At 37.4% G+C, this 23,841-nt stretch overlaps 1 protein-coding gene across 2 annotated transcripts in view; it reads left to right on the top strand.

The window, feature by feature from the left end:
- Positions 1 to 5,763, top strand: part of LOC119777390 (fibroblast growth factor 14-like) — an 84,739-nt gene extending 78,976 nt beyond the window's left edge. Inside the window, exons 4-5 of one of the 2 annotated variants that reach the window (XM_038276286.1) lie at positions 3,911 to 4,109; positions 4,208 to 5,763. In XM_038276286.1, coding sequence (XP_038132214.1) covers positions 3,911 to 4,109; positions 4,208 to 4,356 — 348 coding nt within the window. In that variant the 3' untranslated portion in view covers positions 4,357 to 5,763. The remainder of the gene's footprint in view (positions 1 to 3,910; positions 4,110 to 4,207) is intronic. The other variant, XM_038276359.1, reaches the window with a different exon arrangement.
- Positions 5,764 to 23,841: the final 18,078 nt, after the last annotated feature.

Below are 23,841 nucleotides of genomic sequence, written 5' to 3'. Positions count from 1 at the left end.
AGGTGACTTGAGGTTTCTTTGGCACTGGGATGATGGAGGCAGACTTGAAGCATGCTGGCACTGTGGCTTGCTCCAGCGAGGTGTTAAAAATGTCCGTGAGGACACCAGCTAGCTGACCTGCACACTCCTTGAGCACCCGCCCAGGTATGTTGTCGGGACCTGGGGCCTTCCGCGGGTTGACCCTCCTCAGAGTCTTCCACACGTCGGCTGTGTCAAGGCAGAGAACCTCCTCTTCCTGATGTGGGACAGCCTTCACTGCTGGAGTGCGATTTAGTGCCTCAAACCTCCCAAAGAAGTTATTTAGTCCGTTTAGGAAGTCAGCATCAACTTCATCCACCGGGGCAGGGGGCGTGTTGTAGTCTGTGATCGCCCGTATGCCTTGCCACATGCTCCTGGTGTTGTTGGCGTCGTGGAACAGATGCTGGATTTTCTGGTTATGGTTCCGCTTTGCTAACCTGATGGCACGGTTCAGGGTGGCTCTAGCTGTCCTCAGTGCCTCCTTGTCACCAGACTTGAAGGCTGAGTTCCGTGCTTTTAGCGCGTGGCGGACCTCCTCAGTCATCCAGGGCCGTTGGTTGGCTCGGGTGGTGATGGTCTTTGTTGTGCTGACGTCCTCGATGCAGTGGTTGATGTAGGCTGAAACAGTCATGGCGTACTCATCAACATTGATCTTGTTGTCATATGTTGCTGCTGATTTGAACATGTCCCATTCAGAGCATTCAAAGCAGTCCTGGAGTGCATCCATGGCCCCCTCCGTCCAGACCCTCACCTGCTTCACTGTAGGTTTTGCTCTGATCAGCAGGGGTCTGTATGCAGGAATTAGCATCACAGAAAGGTGGTCTGAGGAGCCGATGTATCTATATATGATAGAGGAGACTCATCCACGACCTCTGACACAAAACTGTCCTCCTCTTGCATGTTTCCGCTGTCCATAGCGTTCCTTGACAGTGTCAATGCTAAGTGCTACTTGGTCCCAATGGAAATTCCCATTGGGAACCTACTAGCACGAAGTTGCTAATTGGTTAGCAAGATGCTTCAGACAAACCGGCCACAATCAAACTTGCTTTCAAACCTTCCGCCACAACAATTTCGCCCCCCTGGATAATCGATCAATCACATTCACTTTATTCACTCATGTAAAGTCGGGCACCACTCAGGAGAAATTCGGAAATGCAACGGTTGGAACAGCCGTTTCCATATGACTTTCAGATAAAGTAGTTTCAACAGCTTGAAGGTATAATGGAAGATGGGTTTTTTTTCCGGATGGAAAATTAGGTCCTCCTTATTGTCTGGTGATACATTTACATAAGGCTGTCCTACATGCTCGTCCCCATTTATATGTATGTATTTATATGTATTTATATGTATGAGCGATGCAAACAGCAACTTTTAAACAGAGCATGCACGAGGAGAAATGGGCTTGTGCATGCTTTCGCACATGTTTAATAGGCATTCCCTCTTGGGAGCATTTTGCATGTGCATTGTTTTTTAAAGTGGAGTTTTCAAAAACTTGCGAAACTCCTCCACTATACCTTTAATAAGCTTAGTAACTTTGGGCAACAATAGTTGAGGTAACAACCTGATTTACGTATCTTGGGATGAAATTCCCTGGTTTGTTGTAATAAAAACTTAACCCATTAAATTTAATCAAAGCTAATTTAGTTAATAACAGCTTAATTAACGTACCATGTTGAGAAGGTTGTGCCTGTTTTGTCAAGGAAAACCTCTGAAGAATCAAATATCTTTAGATACTGGTACTATGGTAGCAAGTTGGTCAACCTTGAAGGAATAAGCTGTTGTCAGAGAACCGGTTAATTTAATTAATAACAAAAAAAAAAGCTCTGTAAATCATTGTAATAGTTTGAATAACATATGGTAAAATAATTCCAGTACAACAACCTAATAAAATACTGTTATATAGCTGAGTTTGTTGTTTGAAGTTAGCAGCTTAATAAACTTAATCTAAAAATGTGCTTACTGTCTTCTAATATTTTTTATTAATTTATTATCTCAAGCTATCTAAACTTATTTTGTATTTTAATTATCTTAAAATAACAGCTTATATTACTGGGATGACATTTTCTTACTTGGCTGGGCTCTAAGGCCCTTAGTTCCCACATCTTGTTTATTTTGTGAGTTACTGAGGTGCTAAAACTCATAGAGTTGAATATTTTCCTTAAATTAAGCAGCGCTATTGCTGATTTGACTTATTATAGCCAAGATAGTGTAGCTTCTTTTACTGTAGCAATCTACTGGGTTTACAATGGTATAATATAAGATGAACTGAAATAATCCAACTTATATCTTTATTTGTTGGACCTGAAAATACCTATTGTTTTATTTTTTGTGAAAACTTTGATTATCAGAGTAATTTATTAATAGTTATATAATAGTCTAAAAATCTATACTAAGCCGCCTAAACATTAGAGAAGCAAATGGAGGACAGGTTTACAATTAAAATTCATGGCAGCTTGAGATTAATTACCTCATTATATTGAACATTTAGGTAATTTTATTAAAAAATTACGGTTTGTTTAAGCTGTTATTTTCATTATAAAGAGTCACACATTAAATTACCTAAAATGTAACAGAATAACTGGTTTTCTTCACATATAATGATGTTATTCTACTCTTATAATACTGAACTTGCGATCTAGGAATGAAACAGTGTAAATCCAGAGCAGTTACTCACAGCTGCTCCTTCTTTGACCTTACTAAAAGAAGAGGATGCTAAGATGTCCTGCTGTAGTAGCAGAGACTGTTGGTAGCACTAGACAGCGAGCAGATGTGATTTTCCTCCTGCTCAGAATGACAACATGTCCTAGAACTAAAACAGGAAGCACCGCCGCCCATGGAGGAGACAGTTTTGACTCATAGCAGCTGAGCAGATGTGGGTGGCTAGATGAGATGTTTGGGGCTATTTGTCACCGGAATCAATCCGATGGCTGGTTTTGGTTTTTATTTTTCAACTTTGCATCCCTCAGTGAAAGAATAGCAGCTTTTTATCCAAATACTAAATAATCAGAACTTTTGTTCTGCTGAATCCTACAACCAAAAACATTCAATCTTTTTTTTTTGTTCCCCACAAACCTCAGTGTATTTACTTTGATTTTTATGTCTCAAATTAATAGATATTAATGAACCGGGAGGAAAATTAGGGTTTTCAGCGACCTTAAAGCTGCAGTCTGTAACATTGAGGAGAGAGCAGACTTCGACTGAAAATTTGAAGAAAAACAGGTTTCACGCCACTCCCCCACCCTCTCTGCTTCACTCATGCCCCACCTCCAAGCTCCACCCCTCTCACAGCATCTGCGCGGCTACCGCATGCGACCAGAAGGGGGGGGGGATTCAGCGTGTGTGAGCTGTGATTGACACTCCATCAGACACTCCTCTGGCTGTGATTGGTTGTTTTGACTCGTCCCGAATTATTCTTTCCAGATTGAAATACAGGCAGTAGGCGGGACCAATTGAAGCAGTTTTTTTCACAGGTTACATATCACATGTACTGCTGTCTGGGCATAGGGACAGTTTTAGCCAATATGACAAAAAAGTGATTTTTAAAAACTTACAGACTTCAGCTTTAACTCAGATGCTCCTAAATTAATATTTTTAGCTAATCCATAATAGATATTTCTGTTCGGTGAGGACCCAGTGGGATATTTTTGTTTTATTTAGCAACAGCAGGGAAGATCATTAGACTTCCTGGGAAGATGTTACTGGCTACAAAGGTTTCAGGAGCAGAGGTTCACCTTCCAGCAGCAAAAAAAGCTTACATCCAGATGTTCAGATAAAAGCAAAGCATGTGTCAGTATGGCCTAGTCAAATTCAGTACCTATCAGTTTGGTGACATGCAGGGACAATTGCTGTGTGATGACAATGCAGTAAAATAATGCTCTCTCTGTCTTCTCAGGAACTGTTTACGCCTGAATGCAAGTTTAAAGAGTCGGTGTTCGAGAACTACTACGTGATCTACAGCTCCATGCTGTACAGGCAAAAGGAGTCGGGCCGGGCGTGGTTTCTGGGTCTCAATAAAGAGGGACAGATCATGAAAGGCAACAGGGTGAAGAAGACTAAACCAGCTGCCCACTTCCTGCCTAAACCCATAGAAGGTTCAAGCCTGGAGTTCATTTTTGCTTTTGCTTTTTATGTTATTTTATCTTTTGTTCTATAATAAAGCATTCTCCTCTTTCCTCTTCTCTCTCTCTAGTTGCAATGTACCGAGAGCCGTCATTGCACGATGTAGGAGAGGCGGTGCCTAAGCTCACAGGGGGCCCGCCTTCCAAAAGCACAACCTGTGAGCCCGTGGTCATGAATGGCGGCAAACCAGTCAGCAAACCCAGTAAGGAGGAGACATAACCCCAACTCGCCTCTTTAGCCTCCCCGCCTGGCTGACTGGACGCCAGGAAGAACCACAGACTTGCCCTGCTGCTGCGCTCTCAAAAATAACAAAACCGCTAGAAAAAGGTAACGGCTGAAAACTCTGACTGGACAGCATTGGGGGCTGAACGTCCTCCTCACCGTCCTCCCAGAGGGACAGCACTCTAGTTGGTGGCGGGGGAAGAAGAGTGGAAAGTTGGACTGCTGAGCTGGGTGAACTGGGACAGCGAGATAAAGAACATCTGAATAATCTAAAATGAAAAAAACACAACAAATCCACGCTCACGTTTGTATTTTTATTTTTTTTCACGAGGCTCCTACCTTCCTCTAATAGCTTTCTGTTGCTCGCTCGCTCAGACACACAATCACTGTACTCTACTCCACATCGACCGCTTGGATTTCAATCTCTAAGTACATTAAAAGCATCAGCAAACACTAGAGAAAGAACGTTTTAAATACCAAACAGGGACGATTCAGGGGAAGCTTAGTCATCGATCAATTAGGATTTGGAAATTACATCCAATAGCATTAGGAAAAAGCACATTTCATCTAAGATGAACCCACCATCCGACTCTCATCAAGAAGCTAGCAGGAACATTTATAATGAATTTCCAATTTGTAGCAACAGGGAGTGTAACTAAAGTTTGCAGGTGTTGCAGCACCATGGTAGCAGTCTGTGTTTACATAGGGTAGCAGATTTAGCTTAATCAAATGGTGTTCTCCTTCATGAGGACTTGTAGGTTTTTTCCCTTTTCTTGATGCCTTCCCAAGTACTTGAAAACAAAAGAAGAAAACAGGGTATTAGAGCCTGTGTAACTGGGACCATTTTAATCAAGGTGTAGTCCAGGATTTCTAAGTATAACTATGTGAAAGTGAAGCGAATTTAAAGGTCCTGCGTGTTTGCAGCTAATACGCAAGAAGTAGCATTTATAAGACATTATCCGACTGTTACCATTGAGTCAGTTTTCAGTGCGAAAGAAAACAAAAAACAATTGTAGTTTCTCATCTTCTAGCACATTCCTGCAGATTACTCTTTATGTCACCCCTTTGCAATTTTCTACCTCTGTTTCAGATTTTTTGGTGAAAATATATTCATTTTGACACTCAATGTTTGAAAACACCGTTAATATATCGACCAATTCCCTTCAAAAACTTTATATTTAGTGCATTTATTTACAGTACAAGCTCATAATTGGAATTTAAAAATTTAGAAAATATCCTTTAGTTTTATCCCTATATTCATCCAAAAATGGTGGTTCTTCATTCAAATAGTTTCTCAAATTTGAACTTATTTTTATTCAAAAGCAGATTATTATTTGAAAATTAATTAAATGGTTCATTTTTTAATTATGCATCCATCTTTTAAATGAATCATTGTGGCTTTTTTATTTATTAGAGGCTCCTGTCAATAGTTAGAAAAACATAATTTATATATTAAAAAAATTATATATATATATATAATTTTATAGTTATGCTGGTTTTGTCTTATTTTTGAATTAGACAGCTAAAATAAATACACAACTTTAGATCTAAAAATGTTAAATTATTCCCTATTTTTTTCTTTACAATCATACATGGTTTCTCTAGAAGCTTAGCCAAATATTTAAATTTCAGAATAAAAAAAATATATAATTCTTTAATTATGTTTTTTTTATTTAGGGTCTTTTTTGTTGTTAGAATTGTGTCCTAAATGTGTTAAAACCTACAGTAGTTTAAAATGTCGGCTGGCCTGCATGGTGAGAAACGGGGTTAAGAAATGGTGGAGGGCCGAATGAACCCAGAGCCATTATTGTGAGACTGTGTTGAGCACTAGACACTTTTATGGAATTGACCTTTTTTCCTTTCATCAAGTTAAAAGTTAAAATCTTTTTGAGGGGGTTTTGATTTAGCGCTTATGATGAGGGTTAAAGCTGTTTGGTTTCACTTTGTATGTGTTGTTTAAAAAAGATAGAAAGCAGACAAAAGATATTTGAGCAGATTAAAAATAGCTAATTTTTAAACAACAACAAAAAAATAACCCTAACTCTAGAGGGGATATTTACTGGACTCTAACAAACTGGCAACACATATTCCTGTTTCTCCTGCTTTAAGTTTATTAATGACTTAAATCCTCTTTTTTTCAACAACTGATTCCTCCTTCTAACATTTAAAATAATAGGTGCCTTTTTCAGCTGCAGTCTAACATCTGTCCTAACATTTGTTTTTATCTCTCATTTTGATCCCTGATGGCTCAAAGAAAAGTAGTTTACACATATTACAGGCCTTGTATGAAAAAAAAAAAAAAAAAAAAAAAAAAAAATATATATATATATATATATATATATATATATATATATATATATATATATATATATATATATATATATATATATATATATATATATATATATATATATATATATATATATATATATAATCCAGGTTTCAAATGGACTAAATAATCTACATCATCTAAAGCTTAAGTGACATTCAAACTAAAGTTCAGATGCTGTCATATGAATTTCCTGATAGAGTCCACATCCCACTTCATTACAGATTCACAATGCATAAATTAATCTGCTGGTTCATCAACATTTAACTGCGTCATGCTGAAGTCATGGTTCACCTATGATGCGATCAAAGGATGCATCATGTTTGCTTCCAGGTTATACAGACAGCTTTGCTCCTCTGTGGAAGCTTTTACTGAAGAAAGAAGCTTTAAAATCGGCTTCTTTCCGTCTCAGCGAGGCATTTATAGTGTCTGCATACTGGCTGTTTGTTCAGGCATCAACAGCAGGGATCAGGTTTGCAGTTTGTTGTTTCACTCCTCAACTTCGCTGTATTTAAGCATGGATGGGTATAATTAGTTGAACTAGTGAGTTAACCTGAAGCTGATTTCAGAAGACTTATTTAGTTTTTAGCTTTGGGGCTTTCAGTCACCAAGCTGGATTTATACCTCTGCAGAAACCTGAGTTACCATGTTTATATGTCAAGTTTCTGATACTATTATAAATTATTTCTGATTTTTTTATTTTTTTTGCATGAAATTTGAGAAAAAATTAATTCATAGTAAAAAAAATCCATAAATAAATGAGTAGAAAACAATATCCCTGCTGCATGAGTCAAGGCTAGACACGCAAACTAATGTTGTGTTTTAATTACTGCTGATTCAACTTGAGCAATCAGTCTTTTTCTGTCAGAAGTTCTCAGAATCCATCATCTCTACATTACATCAGGGGTCTGCAACCTGTGGCTCCAGAGCAGCAGGTTTGGACTAGGGATGAAACAATTAATAGTGATTAATCAATTAATCATCAACTAATTTAATAATGGATTAATCGTTAACTGGAGTATCAAGTCTTTAAAATATTCTTTTAGCTGATAAAGTGACCCGCTTAGAGCAATAATTATAGCAAGATTGTAAATAAATATATATAAACATTTTGCATTTAAGATTTAAAAAAAAATTGTGTGTCTCCACAAGTGGAAAGTTTGAGTTTCGTCTTATTTAATTTTGTAAAAAATCTTCTTTAAGAAACCTTTGGTTACCCAATTATTAATCGAAATAATAATCAACCGATTAATCATTTGCTAAATAATTATTAGCTGCAGCCCTAGTTTTACTTTAATTAATACCCCATAGAAGAAAATCCATTCTTAATTTTTAATGAATGTTTTAATTTTTCCTTATTTTAAAAGCTAAAAAATAACCTGTTTAAGATGACGATTTCCTATGGCAGATATTTACCAAAAAAATAGGTTGTGTTTAATAAAAAAAAAAATAGATATGTCATATGTTGTGTCTCTGAACAACTGGATTTAGGGTAAAATGGCTCTTTGGATATGGAAGGTTGCAGACCCCTGCGTCACATAATTACCCACTCTGCCTTGCAAAAGCTCTCCAAGTCTCTCAAAGGGTGAAAACTTTAATTATTTAATTGGAAATTACCATTTGGACTCACATTAATGCCACAAATTAAAATCACTCTTCAAGTTTTTTTATCAGACAGCTGAAGACTCTCAAAATACATCTGTTACATTTCAAGCACAAGGAGCGGTGGTACATGTGATCCTGATACTCAACAGCGATTGGCCGTGTAGTAGTCTCACCAGAATCGCTGACATGATATTAAAACTGAGATTTAAGAGATAAAGGGGATAGGAGAACGGAGAAAAAATATACACCCAGGTTACATTATAGAAGCACGCTTTATTCCAGAAATAACTAGCTTTCTCTTTGAGAAAGGAACTACTTCCTAACAGCCAGTTATGTCTTTCTTTCAGCCTGCTGAATGGCAGGGGGTAGCAGCAGATAGACAACATAGCTCTATTGCTTTCCTCTATAAAGCCTCTACTTTTTCTGTCTCCTCTCGCCAGATTTATCACCATGGAGACGGTGTGAGGGTTTAAATTAGTTTCCCCTAATACATAAAACTGACCCTGTTAATGCATATGTGATAAAACTACCAAACTAAAACCAGAGTTAGGAGAGAAACCATGACGCCAGCCTCTCACTGTGAAAGCCAATTTGGCACCAGTTTGTTCTGGGACTTTCTGTTTACTCCAATTTCTTTGACTGCAGCACTAGAAGCTAATCAACTCTTCCAAATATCACAGGAGGAGATATTGTCATACTGTGATCCCACACTTCAAATTAATGGCAGTGACAATAAGGCAGGCACGCGTTAACGCATTCAGGATCTGCTTATTAAAGCAATTAATACAGAGACTGTGTATCCCGTGTTGCTTTGAATCCAGAGTTTGTACAGAAATAACAGCTTTTGCATTTTAATCGGTTGATTGAATCAATGTTCTGTTTGCCGAAGATTAATGACCTCTGTCGATGTTGCCACAACTACAAAGCAGCGACACGACAAGGCAGCCTCCCTGCAGAAATCAAGGCTACACGATTCATCCGCACATCAAACGAGCAGCGGCGTCTCAAGCCTCGTCAACGGGTCTGCATCCGTCCAGCAGGTGAAACGCTGCACATGGACGTTGCTTATCCCAGTCGGATGGAGTCGGGTGCTGCAGACCTCACAGTGTTTCTAATTGACATTTACAAAGTTTCTTTTCTCACGTACACCACATAATTTATCTCCTTCCCAAGAACTCATTAGCTGCCTCTTGCATTCATGTATAAATATGTGGTGGAGCAGCACATCTTATTACATGATTCAGACCGATGTGCTCATGGAGTAATTATCTGAAATGTGTAAAGAAAATAAGAAGGGAGAGGAAACTTAAAAGAAATGCGAGTGCCTCTTATACCCCAAGCCAGGGTCAAACTGTAAGATCCAGTAGTAGATCTTAAATGTCTCAACCCTCGAAGTTTGACTTTTAGCTCCTTTCTTGTCTGATGTTATATGGAATAATGTTAATGAGGAACAAGTCTGGTGCCGTGCTCGTCTCATGTCCGAGAAATGTGGATGTAACCTTTAGTTATTAACTGTTGTGTCGCAGTTGGGTCAGAAAACAAGAAAATAAACCCTGACAATCACACTCAATAGCTTGGAAAGAATATTTATACGTCTCAAACCTTTTCACATCTTGTCACACGTCAACTAAACCTTACAGAAAAAATAAAATCTGAAAACTGCTTGCATTTCCTTTCAATCCGCTGAACTTGTCCAGATTAATCCAAAATGCCTTAATTGATGGCTGGCATTATTCCACCATAAACTCTGGCCATTGTGGGGCCTACAAAACATTAGCCAATCTGCTCAGGGTACTGTCAAAAGTGGATTGGCTGTTTATTTGGGGTGACTGTGGTGTCGGATGTAAGAATTTGCCCTGAAATGGAAGGATTGACGGTTCAAGCCCCGGCTCCGACCTTCAGTGTCGTTGTGTCCTTGGGCAAAACACTTCACCTGCATTGTCTACTGATGGCGGTGAGAGGGCCCGGTGGCGCCAGTGTACGGCAGTCCCGCTTCTGTCAGTGAGCCCCAGGGCAGCTGTGGCTACAATATAGCTTGCCACCATCAGTGTGTGAGTGAATGGTTAAATGACTGAATGTAGTGTAAAGGGTCAAGTCTCCTGACTTTAAAAAGCGCTATATAAGTACAGGCCATTTACCAATTAAAGATTTTGCGTATGTGCCCCCAGTACGTTATTGTAATTCATATGCTGTTTGGCTAGCAGTCTGCCATTACAATGAAGCGTGAAGAAGTACTCCTACGTCTTTTTTGGGAGGTATTTGTTCACTCTTTTGTGTCAACTCGAGCATTAATGGCCAAAAACAAACCTGACAATCCTAACTGGAAACGACAACCTTTTTTCGATGTAGTTGGAAAGATGAGAGAAAAAGCGGGAGAGAACGGAGCCGGCTTAGGGCATGTTTAAGGAATTCTTTTCCGAGATGGCATGCCCTGAAGGAGCAAAAAGGATCTGAAAATGGATGCTTTGGTCGCGAAATCTCTGCTGGACAGGTCATTTACGTTTAATTCAGTAGTAAGTACTGTATTTTTTTAAATTATGGCATGTCGAAAACGGTCAAAAAAGTGTTAAGTGATACGTTGACAAGGAAGGATATTCAGCCATATGGAGAGTTTCTGCTGACTAGGTGCATTCTGGTACTTTACTGCCTCTCTAGGTGAAATACAAAATTACCGGCGTAGGCGTTTTTTTAAGTGTAGAGAACTTTTGCGTAGGAGGGGGCACTGACACATGCACAGGATACAAAAATACACAAACAGCCGTTGGACACATCTCCCACATTTCCTTTAAATGTGTTTTCCTACCAGCTTTGTATTTTGACGTGTGACATATTGACATATTTGACGGCCACTACGAGTCAATTCCTGGCCTCTTTAACAAACATCTGAGGGCTTTACGAAAAAATCAATCCTGCCTTTATTTGTGACAATAGATCTCTTTCCCTCATCTTTGCAAAAACAAAAAATTCCCGCATCAAATCTCAGTAAAATATTCAACTGTTTGTTGTGTAGCAGGAAAAACGTGGGAAAGTTTGAGAGGTGTGAATCATTTTCCAAGCCCGTATATTCCAATCTAATTTCTTAAATGTATCTAGTATTGTCTCAGCTCTCTGTCTTTAAGCAGAAACCTATCTGTTAGACATCATACAGGGTGGTTTTAACACTTTTGCAGCCGACAACAAGGCTCCTGTGATGTTACCTTGTCCTTTTACTGCCGGCTAGCTAAGCGAAGCAGCTTAATGTCTCCTGTCAGAGAGGCCCAGCTTGTTAGGGCAACCCTAGGGTTCCCATCAAGCTAAAGCGGTCCATGAAGAGCCGTTGGGATATGCTTACAAATGAATATTGTTTAAAGGCAGAAGTAGAAAGGAAAAATGAAATAAAGGCCCTGTTTCCTGGTGACTAACCAAAGACGCTTCTAGATATATTTTTTTTCCAAGCTTCTAATCAGAGTTCAAAGAACACTGGCACAATTACTGTCAGCATCTCCTGAGAGATTTCCTTTCCACTGGTGGTTAGCCAGGTGCCAGGGCTACAATTATAAAAGACTCCACATAGGAAGAGAGCCGCTGATTTAATTAGAAGTGAGCAATCGCAGCAACCATTGTGACTTTTAATTTCCACGTACAGGTACCACACATGCTCTCGTTGTCTTTGTACCCATCGAAGTTTGCCTGCAAGTCAGGAAGCACAAAATGGACATGAGGTGAAAGATGTGGGGGAAAAAAAGAAGAGAAAAAAAAACCTCCTTTTGTGACCTGACCACTGCAGTGCAAGAGCACTTTAGAGCCGCGGGAACATGTAATGGTTAGCGCTTATGATGTAGCTGGCCTCCCTCAGGTTTTTTTTTTCTCTCTCTCTTCTCTGCTTTAGTTTTTTTTCAAAAGACTGCCTTATTACATCTGAATCTGAAGACAGCTCTCTCATCCCGTCCTCTCTGGGCACTTAGATCCCACACTCATAGAAACACGTACGGCAGATACAAACTCCTATTTTACTTTTCAATTATCCTTTGATCCCCAATCTTCTGTGCACTGGAACCACGCTTGTTTGTCGCTCTCTGCTTGTTGTATAATCAAGCATCCAGAAGAGTTACTCCCACCTCCTCTCCTTTTCCTCACCTCTCTCTTGTCCTCCCTCTGTTTCAAATGGTTCCCACTTGTTGCATGGTTCTGAAAAGATAGCAAAGGGCGGGGGTTTTGAAGGTTTATGCATGTGGTAATTCTATGAAAAAACAAAAAAAATTTGCAGTAGATCGCCAGTATCAGCAGCTGTTTGGCATGTATCTTGCTGTTGGTTTGCACAGTTTGAGTTGCTTCTACGAGGCAACGTTATAGGAAATGACTGGCAATCTCTCACAGCAGTAAAAGAAACTAAAGGAGGAATGAATCACAGTGACTTTAACAGGACTAACAGATACTCTAATGCATGCCTGAAAGCGCAGCATCTATATTTTATTCTGACGTCTCAAAATTAGTTACAACATAGATGCACGATAAACTTTTTTGAGATCCTTTAACTTCTTTTAATAGTGATGGATTTAAAAAGGCGTAAGAAATCAATCTGATGCAAATTAAACGGAAAAATCTATATATGGAAATCCAACTGTGTCACTTGGGCAGAATTAATTCTGTTGTATTTGTTCTTCCAAGTTGCATAAACCTGAATAGACTACATAATATGGACTTATGAAATATATAATTCATCCTCTCTGTGCAAACCTTCACAATTATATTAGCTTAAAGCAAAAAGGGACTGGTGCCAACCTTAAAGGAGATTACCTTGTGTGTCGGTAAATGTACAGTTAACTTTACATATATTATGCAAACAGTTTGTCTGCACTGTACAGTTTGTGTCCAATCTATTGAATACACAAAAAAAACAATATTGAAATAAAGGATTTATAAAAAGGAGGAATGTTTGGCGTGTTTTTTTTCTTCCTTGTGACTAGTGTTTTTCTTATGGATTTAATAATAATGGGCTGTTGTTTTCTCAGAACAGCAGACTGCCTTCTGGAAAAGCCAGTAAAAGAATATGATTTCAGTGTTATCCATGTTATATTAATCTGGAAACAAATGTAAGACAGAAAATCTTAATACTTATTAAATGTATTTCACCATTCTCTCCACTCTGTTGTTAATTCTTTTCTTCCCTCTTTTGTTTTCTTCATTGTTTTCTCTGTGTGCCTTTCTGTTCCTCCTAGTTGTTGTCTACCATCTTTCTTTAAATACTTCATTCCTTATGTCCTACCTCCTCTCTCTGTGACTTCCTTTAGTTAATTATTCCCTTTTTTTGTATTCTTCTTTCTATTCCTTATATTTTTTGTAATTTCTTCTGCTTTTCATTGTATCAATTTCCTTCCTTCTGTTTTTTATCCATTTTCTCTTTCCTCTACTCTATCATTCCTTCTGTCCTTCTTTAATTCTTATTTTCCACATCCTTTTCTACTTGTATCACTCCTATTCTTATTTTCTCACATGGTTCCTACTTCCTGTCCAATTGTTAATCCGTGTGTACATCCAGCCCCACCCTACCTCTGTTATATCCTACAATGCTTCCTTTCTTCCTTTAATCCTTCCCTCTTTCCTTGCTATTTTTAAATGAGCATAAGTATAATAAGCATAAATAATCAACATTGTTATCTACCCCAAACTGCTCGCAAAGGATTGCATTGGATGCCTTCAGGAATAATCTTTATTTTCCATCTACAGTGCTGTGAATAAGTTTTTCCTCCATGTTTTGTCACAACAAGCAAACAAATTCCAACATGTTTTAAAGGTTTGATGTGATATAAAATGACAAAATAATATAAGATTGTTTGCTTAAAAGATAAACATGAAAACTCTGGCATGCATTAATATTCTGCCTCCTCGCCCAATTCTTCCTAAAACCACCTTTTTGTTCTGATTATAGCTTCAAATCTTTTGATGTACCAGCTTTCCATATGACACGCATAATTTATTTTACAACCTTTTCAGAGCAAGTGATGGATTTTTGTTAATTATTTTCCGATATCTCAGGAGGAACAACACACTGCAACTGAGATGAGTTGAGATATTTGGAATTCACGGGGTGAGGCAAGACTAAATGCACGCTTCCTTAGTTCAGTCCAAACCCTGCGAGTGCTGAAAGTCACAGAAACACAGCGCATTATGGCTGTTGGTTCTTTGTAGCAGAAAGTATAAACAAGGTGAAGCCAAGCCGAGAAAAGCCTAATAAATCATTGTCATCCAGTGAATCAAAGCTTGCATACTCAAAGAAGGCCACCCAGCTTTGGCATACAGATCGCCATGATGAAGGAACTTAAACCTGTAAGGTACCTGCACTAGAAGATATTCAAAGCCTGGGAGTGTCTGGTTGAGGGATTCAGTTACAGATCACCATCATCAAGCAACAGCTAACAGATGACTAATTTTATTAGCTGAGTAATCTCACGTAATTTGTCTCAAATAAAAATTGCAATTAACTTAATTTTGTCTGCCATCAAACCCACTATAAGCCTGTAAGTCTGCACCTTGTCAAATAAGGAAGAAAAAAGGAAAGTATGATGTCAGCGGCATATATTTCCTAGGTTGACACTCATAAAATTTACACAGACTGTGTAAATTTGACTAGACCATTCTAACTCATAAAATTTTGCACATGTTGCTTTATGTATAGAGGGTTTTCCCTCCATGATTTTTTTTTAATTATTGGCTTTAAAAAAACAAAAACTAACTTTTAGCTTCTCAAGAAAGCAACAACAAAAAAAAATTATGCCTTCACTGGCCAGCCATGAAGAACTCATTTAAGCTAGTTATATTAAATTTATCTGTGTTTTTAATGTAATGCTGGGTAGTTTATTTTGCAATCCAGCTCTAAGTCTATTGAACTTTCTGCACTAAAATGTCTTAGAGATTTAATTAACCACAGCCTCATAAAGGAGGTTTAATATCAGCAGCAGAGCTGTTGTTTTTTTTTTTTTTGATAAAGCATTTGTATTTTTTCAAGTATGTATAATAGAAGGCAATAGAGACACAGTAACTGTGGTAAAATGGGTTTTAATTGAGCTCCCTTATGCTACCACTCCCATCCCATTGTGTATCTGTCTCCTTTAAATAGTAATCATGTTGAGTGCACCCAGCAGACTGCATTTAGCTGCTTCACGACAATTTGATATCCAGAAACAGAAACCAAGCATTATGCTGGCTTACATCCATTTAATTACCCAAATTAGCCCATATGTTTAGGATTTGTTCAAATTTGAACTCACATTTTGGAATACATACAATTAAATATTAATGACAAAGGAAAAAGCTGGCTCTTTCCACATAATTTGCATTGTGGCTGCAAATTGGCACTGAAATGAAACTCAGATGCAAGTGCGTTGAGTCTCTTGAGTGTATGAGTCTGCTTGCTTTTGTTGGCATTAATATAAGCCAGAATAATTTTGAACTCAATAGATATGTATATTTAGTCAAATGATAAACTGTTTCGAGGCACCCTTTGTTTCCAATCGCACAGATCGAGATGCACAGAGAGAACCTCCAGCAGTCTGCTTGGTGTGATGAAGGCACCACTAAACCCTTCCGCTATCACAGAGACAGATTGGCAGGTTGACAGCCAGGAACACTCATCCCTCACACACACACCGCAACGCCTGGCCTCCTCTAAATGACAGGTGAACCAGCAAATACTGTAATTAGGTGGATGTGATTAAAATTTGCATATGTAAATGTAATATAAATGAAGTGCACTCTAAAGAGCAGCTCTGTGTTTAATTAGTAGAGGGGGATTGATGTGCAGAGCTGTGGAAAACCTGCAGCTTTCATATGAAGGGGAAAATCTCTCAGATTGCATTTTTTTATTAAAACCATTTCCTATATCATATATCTTACATGTCTCTTTTGCTATACTTTATTACCTTGGGGTGTTTTATTTCACCTTTTCTAATATGAGCTCATAAGTTTCTGTCTCAGTGGGTCAGAAGTTTCCTGCATATATTTTAGTAAATAAATTTAGTCAGTGTCCTTAGTCCACACCGTTTGATTTATTGCCTTGGATTTAACAGGAATAAAAAATTTTTAAAAATAGATTTTTGCACATTTGAGTGTTTACAAGTTTGTATTTGATTTTTCCATCTTATTTTTTGTTAAATCGGATTCTCTATTAATAAAGGAAAACATCCCACACCACAGCACCTTTCTTCACATGTTTATGCTGGTTTATGGTATAAAATATATAGGTGACTATAACATATTAAGATGAGAAATGTTAAAGGTAATTAATTCAGTTGGATGGCACTAACATACTGAGTTATTAGTTTCCGTTTTTTCCTATACATTTTATATCTGGAATGCAATTTAATTTCATTTCAAGTCATGAAAAATAAATATTAGAATCAAAAACAAAAATAAGGGTAGTCTAATAAATATTTCTCATACTATAGGTTTCTAGTAGTATGCAGAATTGCATTTTACTGTCTGCAGTGAACACAAATAATACTATGGAATGTATCAGATGAAGCAAAAATATGTTACATTAAGATTTATAATACTTTAGATTCTAAGCTAACTTTGTAAAAAAAACAATAAGGGTCTGATCTTCACGGATTAAGAATAAGTGGCTCTAAATGTTACATGCATTTTTTTTAGTAAGTGTTTGTTTTTCAGGTGATCCACAAAGATTGTGGACTTGCAGACCAATTTGGTTCCACCCATTAAAATGAGCAGACTGTGTGTTCTACAATTGTAAGCGGCCGTAAAGAAAGATGAGGTTCTAAGCCATGGAGTTGGAGGTAATACTGATCAAAATAATTTGAAAAATAATAATTATAAGACTAATTAATGAATCTAGGATTACATGGGAAGCCTATCTCAAAATGATATGAACAAAAGTAAAAAAAAAAATGAAGAAAAAAATAAATAAAAAAATAAAAAAAAGTTAAATATAGCTGTCTTTGTTTCTTTAACCACCCTACCCCAAGAAAGGAAAGTACATATGTTTTTTTTTCCTGAAAGGTAGTAACATGTACCTGTTTTTTTGCATGTTTGCCCTAAGCTTTGTGCTTTTGCAGAGTTGTGTCCATGAGTATTATTCAGATACAGCTACAGTAGAGCCTGCTATATTTTCTGTGACGATATCAGAGCTTTTAGAGATTTTCTTTAGCATCTCGCAGACTGCTTTTAAGGTAAACTTGATTCCATGTTGAAATGCAGGCTTTTTGCCATTTTTTTATATTATCCTTTATTAGTATACTATTTTCAGAAAAGTTTAACAGTTGCTTTCTTTTTTTTGAGGACTCTTTAAAAATCTTAAGACAGCTAATTCTACATTTTTAAAATTTTTGGTGGAATTGAAAAAATATATTTTATACATCTTCTACTTTAAACTATATTACTTTTCAGTCTATTCATGTTTTTCATTTCCCTCTTAGCATTTCAGGTAAACCATAGAAAAGATGGTTGCTTATATGTGTCAGAGAATTATTTCTTTACAAAAACTGTGTCTCAAGACATAATCGATAAGTAAGTAAGATTCACTTTTTTATACCAAGGCAAAGTTGATGCCACATTTTAATAGTAACCGGTATCAGTGTGACCTTCAGTTCCCTTTATTTGAGCAGGCTACCTTTGTGTTTGTGTGCGTGTTGGTAGGTGAGCATATGTGAAGATGTACGTTGGCTTGTGTTTAGTCTATGTGCGTGAATTTGTCACTTTGAGGTGTGAAGTTGTTAGAAAGGCTGCAACACTCAGCACACAACAGCAATAAAGTGTAAGCACTGCTGTGAAAGTCTGTAGAGGCCTGTTGTAGACAGACACAAAAATGCAGCCTCCAAACTGCAACACACCCAACATACATAGGTTCCCAGTGAAGCAGTGGAGGAACAGCCTCTGAGCCACGGGGCACCAAACCCAGGCCTACAGCAGTAATCAGAACTCAGCAGGACAGAAGGGAGGTGGAGCACTGCAAAAATGAGCTAGAAATAGGTAAAAATGTCATAAATTAAGTGTATTAACACTTAATTTGAGCAGGTAAATAAAATTATTTGCCAATATACATTTGAAATATGACAACAGAATAATTTTTTTTTCACATAGCTGGTGGCCCACCTAAATTAAAGTCTTCGAGCTACTGACTTAATATGTGCTATATGACATCTGATGTATTTGTATTTTGTTTAGTTTTTAACATTTTAATATCAAAGAAATGTCTAATGTATCATAAATGCGCAAATAACTCAAATCAATATTGATGTCTTATTTATTTTTGCTAGAATGTTTAATGGGTACTATAGTTAGAAAAAAATTATTAAAATAAAAAAAGTCAACAGTTAAAGATTTAGATTTTAATGGGCGCAAAACAGCATGATTTTCTCATATTATATTTGAAAAAATATACAGTTTTCATGATAGAAATATGGATCTTAACACATTTCTGTTTCTCTAAAGTAATTCTGTTCAGAAAATATAATTCAAATGTTCTTTAATAAAAAATGCTAAAGCTTTAACAAATGCTATTGATCAATATATTATATTCAGAAGCATTAAGGCAAGGCAAGGCTAATTTATTTGTATAGCACAATTAAGTACAAAGACGATGCAAAGTGCTTTAAATGATTAAAATACAGGAAGATAAAACAGAATCAAAGCAAGTAGGAAAAAAAATAAAAAATAAAGAAAATAAAATAAAAAAATGCAGAAACAAAAAAAGAATATTAAAAACAGTTGGATTAAAGAAAATATGTTTTAGTTGAACTGTTTAACTAGAACAGTCGAAGGCAATCCTAAACAAAAGTGTTTTTAGTCTTGATTTAAAGGAACTCAGGCTTTCCGCACTTTTACAGTTTTCTGGAAGTTTGTTCCAGATAAGTGGAGCATAGGAACTAACTAAATGCTGCTTCTCCATGTTTAGTTCTGGTTCTAGGTATGCAGAGCAGGCTGGAGCCAGAAGACCTGAGTGGTCTGGAGGGTTGATACACTGATACTGTAGCAAGTCTGTGATGTATTTAGGTGCTAAGCCATTCAGAGATTTATAGACTAACAGAAGTATTTTAAAGTCTATTCTCTGAGATACAGGGAGCCAGTGTAAGGACTTTAGAACTGGGGTGATGTGCTCTACTTCCTTAGTCTTAGTGAGGACACGGGCAGCAGCGTTCTGGATCAGCTGCAGCTGTCTGATCCACTTTTTAGACAGACCTGTGAAAACACTGTTGCAGTAATCAATTCGACTAAAAATAAACGCATGGATTAGTTTTAGTTGCTATTGTAGAAGCAAAGAGTCACTAGCGTCCCTGGAGCTGCAGGTTGCAGACCCCTGCTATTTGCATTCAACAAGCCAGCCAGTGTGCGAAATTATGAGAGGGCACACATACCAACAACCCGAGCAAAACAGAGCGGGCGCAAGGGTGGCAGAAAAAGACAAATCCCAGATCTATTATCCACATAACTCAACTAAGCTCCAGTGACCCAGAGACGTGGCCCCGAACCAGCCCCGCACCAAACAGGAGCGAAAGCAGGCCAGAGATGAGAGCAGTGCATGGCTCACCCCCACCCCACACAACTATAGGGACATGTCTATTATTGGAGGCCAAATTAGTTAGTCTATATATGGTTTTTATTGAAATTTATTACATAAAAACATCTTTATAACAAAGCGTATTATAATGGTGTGTGCTTTGGTGGTGCATTAGTTAGCATGCCCTGTGGTCTTTTGCCGCGTGTCTCTCCCCATCTCTCGTACCCCCTTTCCTATTAGCCAACTATCCAAAATTCGAGCCACTAGTGCTATAAAAACCTAAAAAAATTTAACTGCAAAACTGTGTGGCGTCTATATATTTTTAAATGGTCGTTTGTGATGTCAAAAGCAGGCTGAGTGAGGAGACACGATTTACTCTAGGCATGTTCCTCCATACTCTCATCCAGCTGCCATAAACAGACTGTCAGAAAGCATGCACATAATCAGCAGCTAAATCAGTTTTGTTTGTTTAGTGTTATGAAGACTAATGGTAAAAATCCATTTTTCAAAATAAATTGAAGGAACTCATTTTTTTAAAGGACATATAAAATAAAGCATGGTTCCAAACAGGAAGCTATAAAACCATTAGACCATCATGCTAATAATGACTCGTCTTCCACCTCGAGGACACTGGTCATCCTCCCAATCACAATATGTCATTCTTTCTATGCTTTTGGCTCCAGCTAAACCAAAGCTCCCCGTTTCAGAGAGCGACACCTCCAAACCCTCATCAAATGCAGATGATAGTAGCAGGAAGCAAAATTACATTTTTTCCGCAGAATTTAAGAATAAAAAATTGTTTGCATTTCCTGCCTGTTTAATTAATTTCATTAAAACAGTATTGATTCAATGCAGACCTAGATTATGTAGCAGTGCAGCAGCAGTGCGTTTCAGGTGGCATTGAGAGCTCACTTTAGAGCCTGTTTCTGTCTGCCTCATTATCATCAAAGGCAACAGACGCCCTCGTACACTCACACTCTGTCATGCTCTCCTGCATGCATGTGTATACAACGGGTGGTTTTTTAAAGCAATCATGGCCATTTCAGGCTGCTCTGTCCTTGGTTGGTGCTGGCAGAGATTAACCTTGATTTCCCGAACTGTCGACAAATAAGAAACAAGCATCTATCCCCCCAAAAACATGCACTTATAATGTTGTTTTGGGTAGCCTAACAAGCATTGAAAACTGCCTTAAATCAAATACATTTTCAAGTTTTAAGAAACCAATCTCAAAAGGGTGTTTCCCATAACGTCCTCTTACTAAAAAAGACATACATTAAGTTCAAATATCTTCACCGACTGTTCCTTTTAAAAGCTATTGATTCTACTTAAAGTAAATAGGCTTGTGAACTTGTGCCACAAATGACCTAACTAATAAATCATGAAGCATTTTATATTTAAAATAACATCTCATAACAAACTCAAACCAGTTTTTTAGCTGCTAAGAACAGTCTGTTCATGTCTGTTCATGTTTGAACTTAGAAATATAAATATAGTAGGTAATACCAGGAAAATAGTTTAATGTCACATGGACAATAAAAATAAATACATTTCCCTTTTATATTTTGTTTAAGATTTTTGGTGAAAAAAAACTGAACACACCACATTTTATTTCATGTAGAATTTACAAAACAGAAATCCACCCAGATGTACAGAATCACATGAAATGCACATGGTCAGAACATCTACACTAATCATGTATTAGTTCTGCTCTGTTTGAACCTCAGAAATTTAGTTTGGTGCTCCTGAACATCACAAAATATGCAAAAAATTGTCGATATGTGAAGGAAATTGTAAACAACTACCGTTAAAGCAGGTCCACCCTGATAAAACACCACAAGAGGCTAAAAGCAGTCTCCAAAAAACCAAAAATGCCCTTTGGGACATACAGTAGACTTTTACTACTGTTATGTAATCAAAATTATATTTGATATTACAGGCTAACAATGGAACCAAACGACCCACTCGTCGGTTCCCATTTGCATGTTTCCAAGCAATACAAGGCCTTGTCTCTATAAAGACTCAAACTCACTGCGGATCCAGACATTCGAATTGAAAAAACTTCCTGGAGGGGAAGCAAAACGTCTTCAAACCTTGGAAACCAAGTCCAGTGGATTGTTTTTTAACTTTTATGGAATGACTATGACCTGGATCTTCACCAGAATGTAATCAAAACATTCAACAATCAGAAAGATGCACAAATGTAATGATACTGATAGATCTGCCAGTAGAAAACCTTCACTCTCCAACTAAAACTTTGAAACTAGGATGTTTGGGATGATGGTCTTTTGAAGGGTGATTTTAAAACTAGAATGTAAAAGCTACTCCATGATATCTCAACCCCCTTAACATCTTTAAGAACTATCAAAGAAAACTCAAACAAATCCCTGAGAAACCTCTGAGATGCATCACCTTTGAGCTAATTGATCTAATGCACTCTGAAGCGTTCAGAAAGAACCATAAAAAGGCCTTAATCTTACTAACAAAGATGCAAACACTTCACTTTGTGACCATGACTGCTGAAAAGGCTTTTGATGCGACATCATGTTAAATTAAATTATCTTTCAGTTCTACAGGCTCCTGAGATTGTGCCATTAAAATGGCTATCAATTTTTTTTTAATATTGCTCCTAAATACTAATGTCTTACTTGCTAAGTTTTAAACTTAGCATATAAGCCATTATTATGGCTTTTTTACTTAAATGAACCCCTAAATCCTGTTTGTATTAAAGTGATCTAAATAATTATTTGTTTACTTGTTTGTCTATATTTATATATTATTATAGTTTTGGAGGAAACAGAAACCCATGGTCTGGACTTAAAAACTAAACCCAATAATGATTTTTGTTTATCCCCTCCCTTGAGGGCTCATAATAATCCTAGCATTGGTGGATGAGAAAACATTGATTCAAGCATTGATTGTAAAAATGGCGACACACTTTAACTGCAGAAAAAGCTTGACTTTGCACAAAAATAAGCACCCGTTTTCCAGCTGAGCACCAACTGATGAAGACAGACATGACTTTAAAGGCTAACAGCATGTCAATATGTTCTCAGCTAACACTAACCTAAAGCTATGTGTAACATTTCCCTTCATATTAACCTTTTAAAGTATCTGAAACCTTTTGAGTCCCGTTTCATGGCCGGGTTGGATTTGGTGCCACATATTTTCAGGCAGAATTGTTTGCACAGCAGAAGAAAGGAAAACTGATTACAACAAGTTTTAATTAGTACATTTTCTTTCCTATTAGCATCAGTTCTCTGCATTGTTTAGTGCTGGAGGACATATCTGTTCCTTATTTTCTTCTGGACAGAGGGTTAGAAGCGACATCCCTTTCATAACTGCAACTCGCCCCATTATCTGAGAGGCACTAGAAGAGAGAAATGAGAACAAAATTAGAGACACTGACAACTTTTGCCTTGCTGCTTTGCCAATATTGTTCTGAACTGTCATGCAAATTAGGAGCAGCAGACTGAAAACACAGAGAGGAATAGGAAAAGATAGTAAGAGAATATTACAGCTATATTTGACATTCATATGGTGGAACTGTTAAAAAAAAAAAGCTATATGGATCTAGAGTACACTTTTTTGACTACTAGGTTAAGACTCCACATCCACACCCCAAGATTAGGGTTTCTCTACACTTCTTGGCTTAAATAACGACTTTTAAATCTGAGGTTTTTATAGCAGTCACCTCATACTTTCCTTAGCAACATCATTTTGAGCTTGAACGATTCAAATATTTGAACCATTGCTCTAAATCTGATACCAGATATAAGCTTTTTAAAATAGTTGTCATGGGTTGAAGCTGAAGTGACAGCATCTACTTTAGATTATCCTCAGGATGCTCAAACTTCCATCCGTCTCTTTAACACGAATTTTAGTTTGGGAAGTCATCCTTCCAAGCGCCTCTGTCCAGCTTGGAAGGATGAGGAATCCTAAAGTACATAAAAAAGAGGAACATTTACTTCCTTATCCTAGCATCCCTTATTAGCATGACACCGAGATATTTTAACAGCTCTACTTCATGCAAAGATGGTTCCTCAACGCACAGGGATCC

The sequence above is a fragment of the Cyprinodon tularosa genome, unplaced genomic scaffold, assembly GCF_016077235.1.
Source record: "Cyprinodon tularosa strain WSP-4 unplaced genomic scaffold, ASM1607723v1 ctg1, whole genome shotgun sequence".
In the NCBI taxonomy this organism is placed as follows: domain Eukaryota; kingdom Metazoa; phylum Chordata; class Actinopteri; order Cyprinodontiformes; family Cyprinodontidae; genus Cyprinodon; species Cyprinodon tularosa.
Note: the sequence above shows the minus strand (reverse complement) of the source record. Positions and strands in the feature narration are given on the sequence as shown.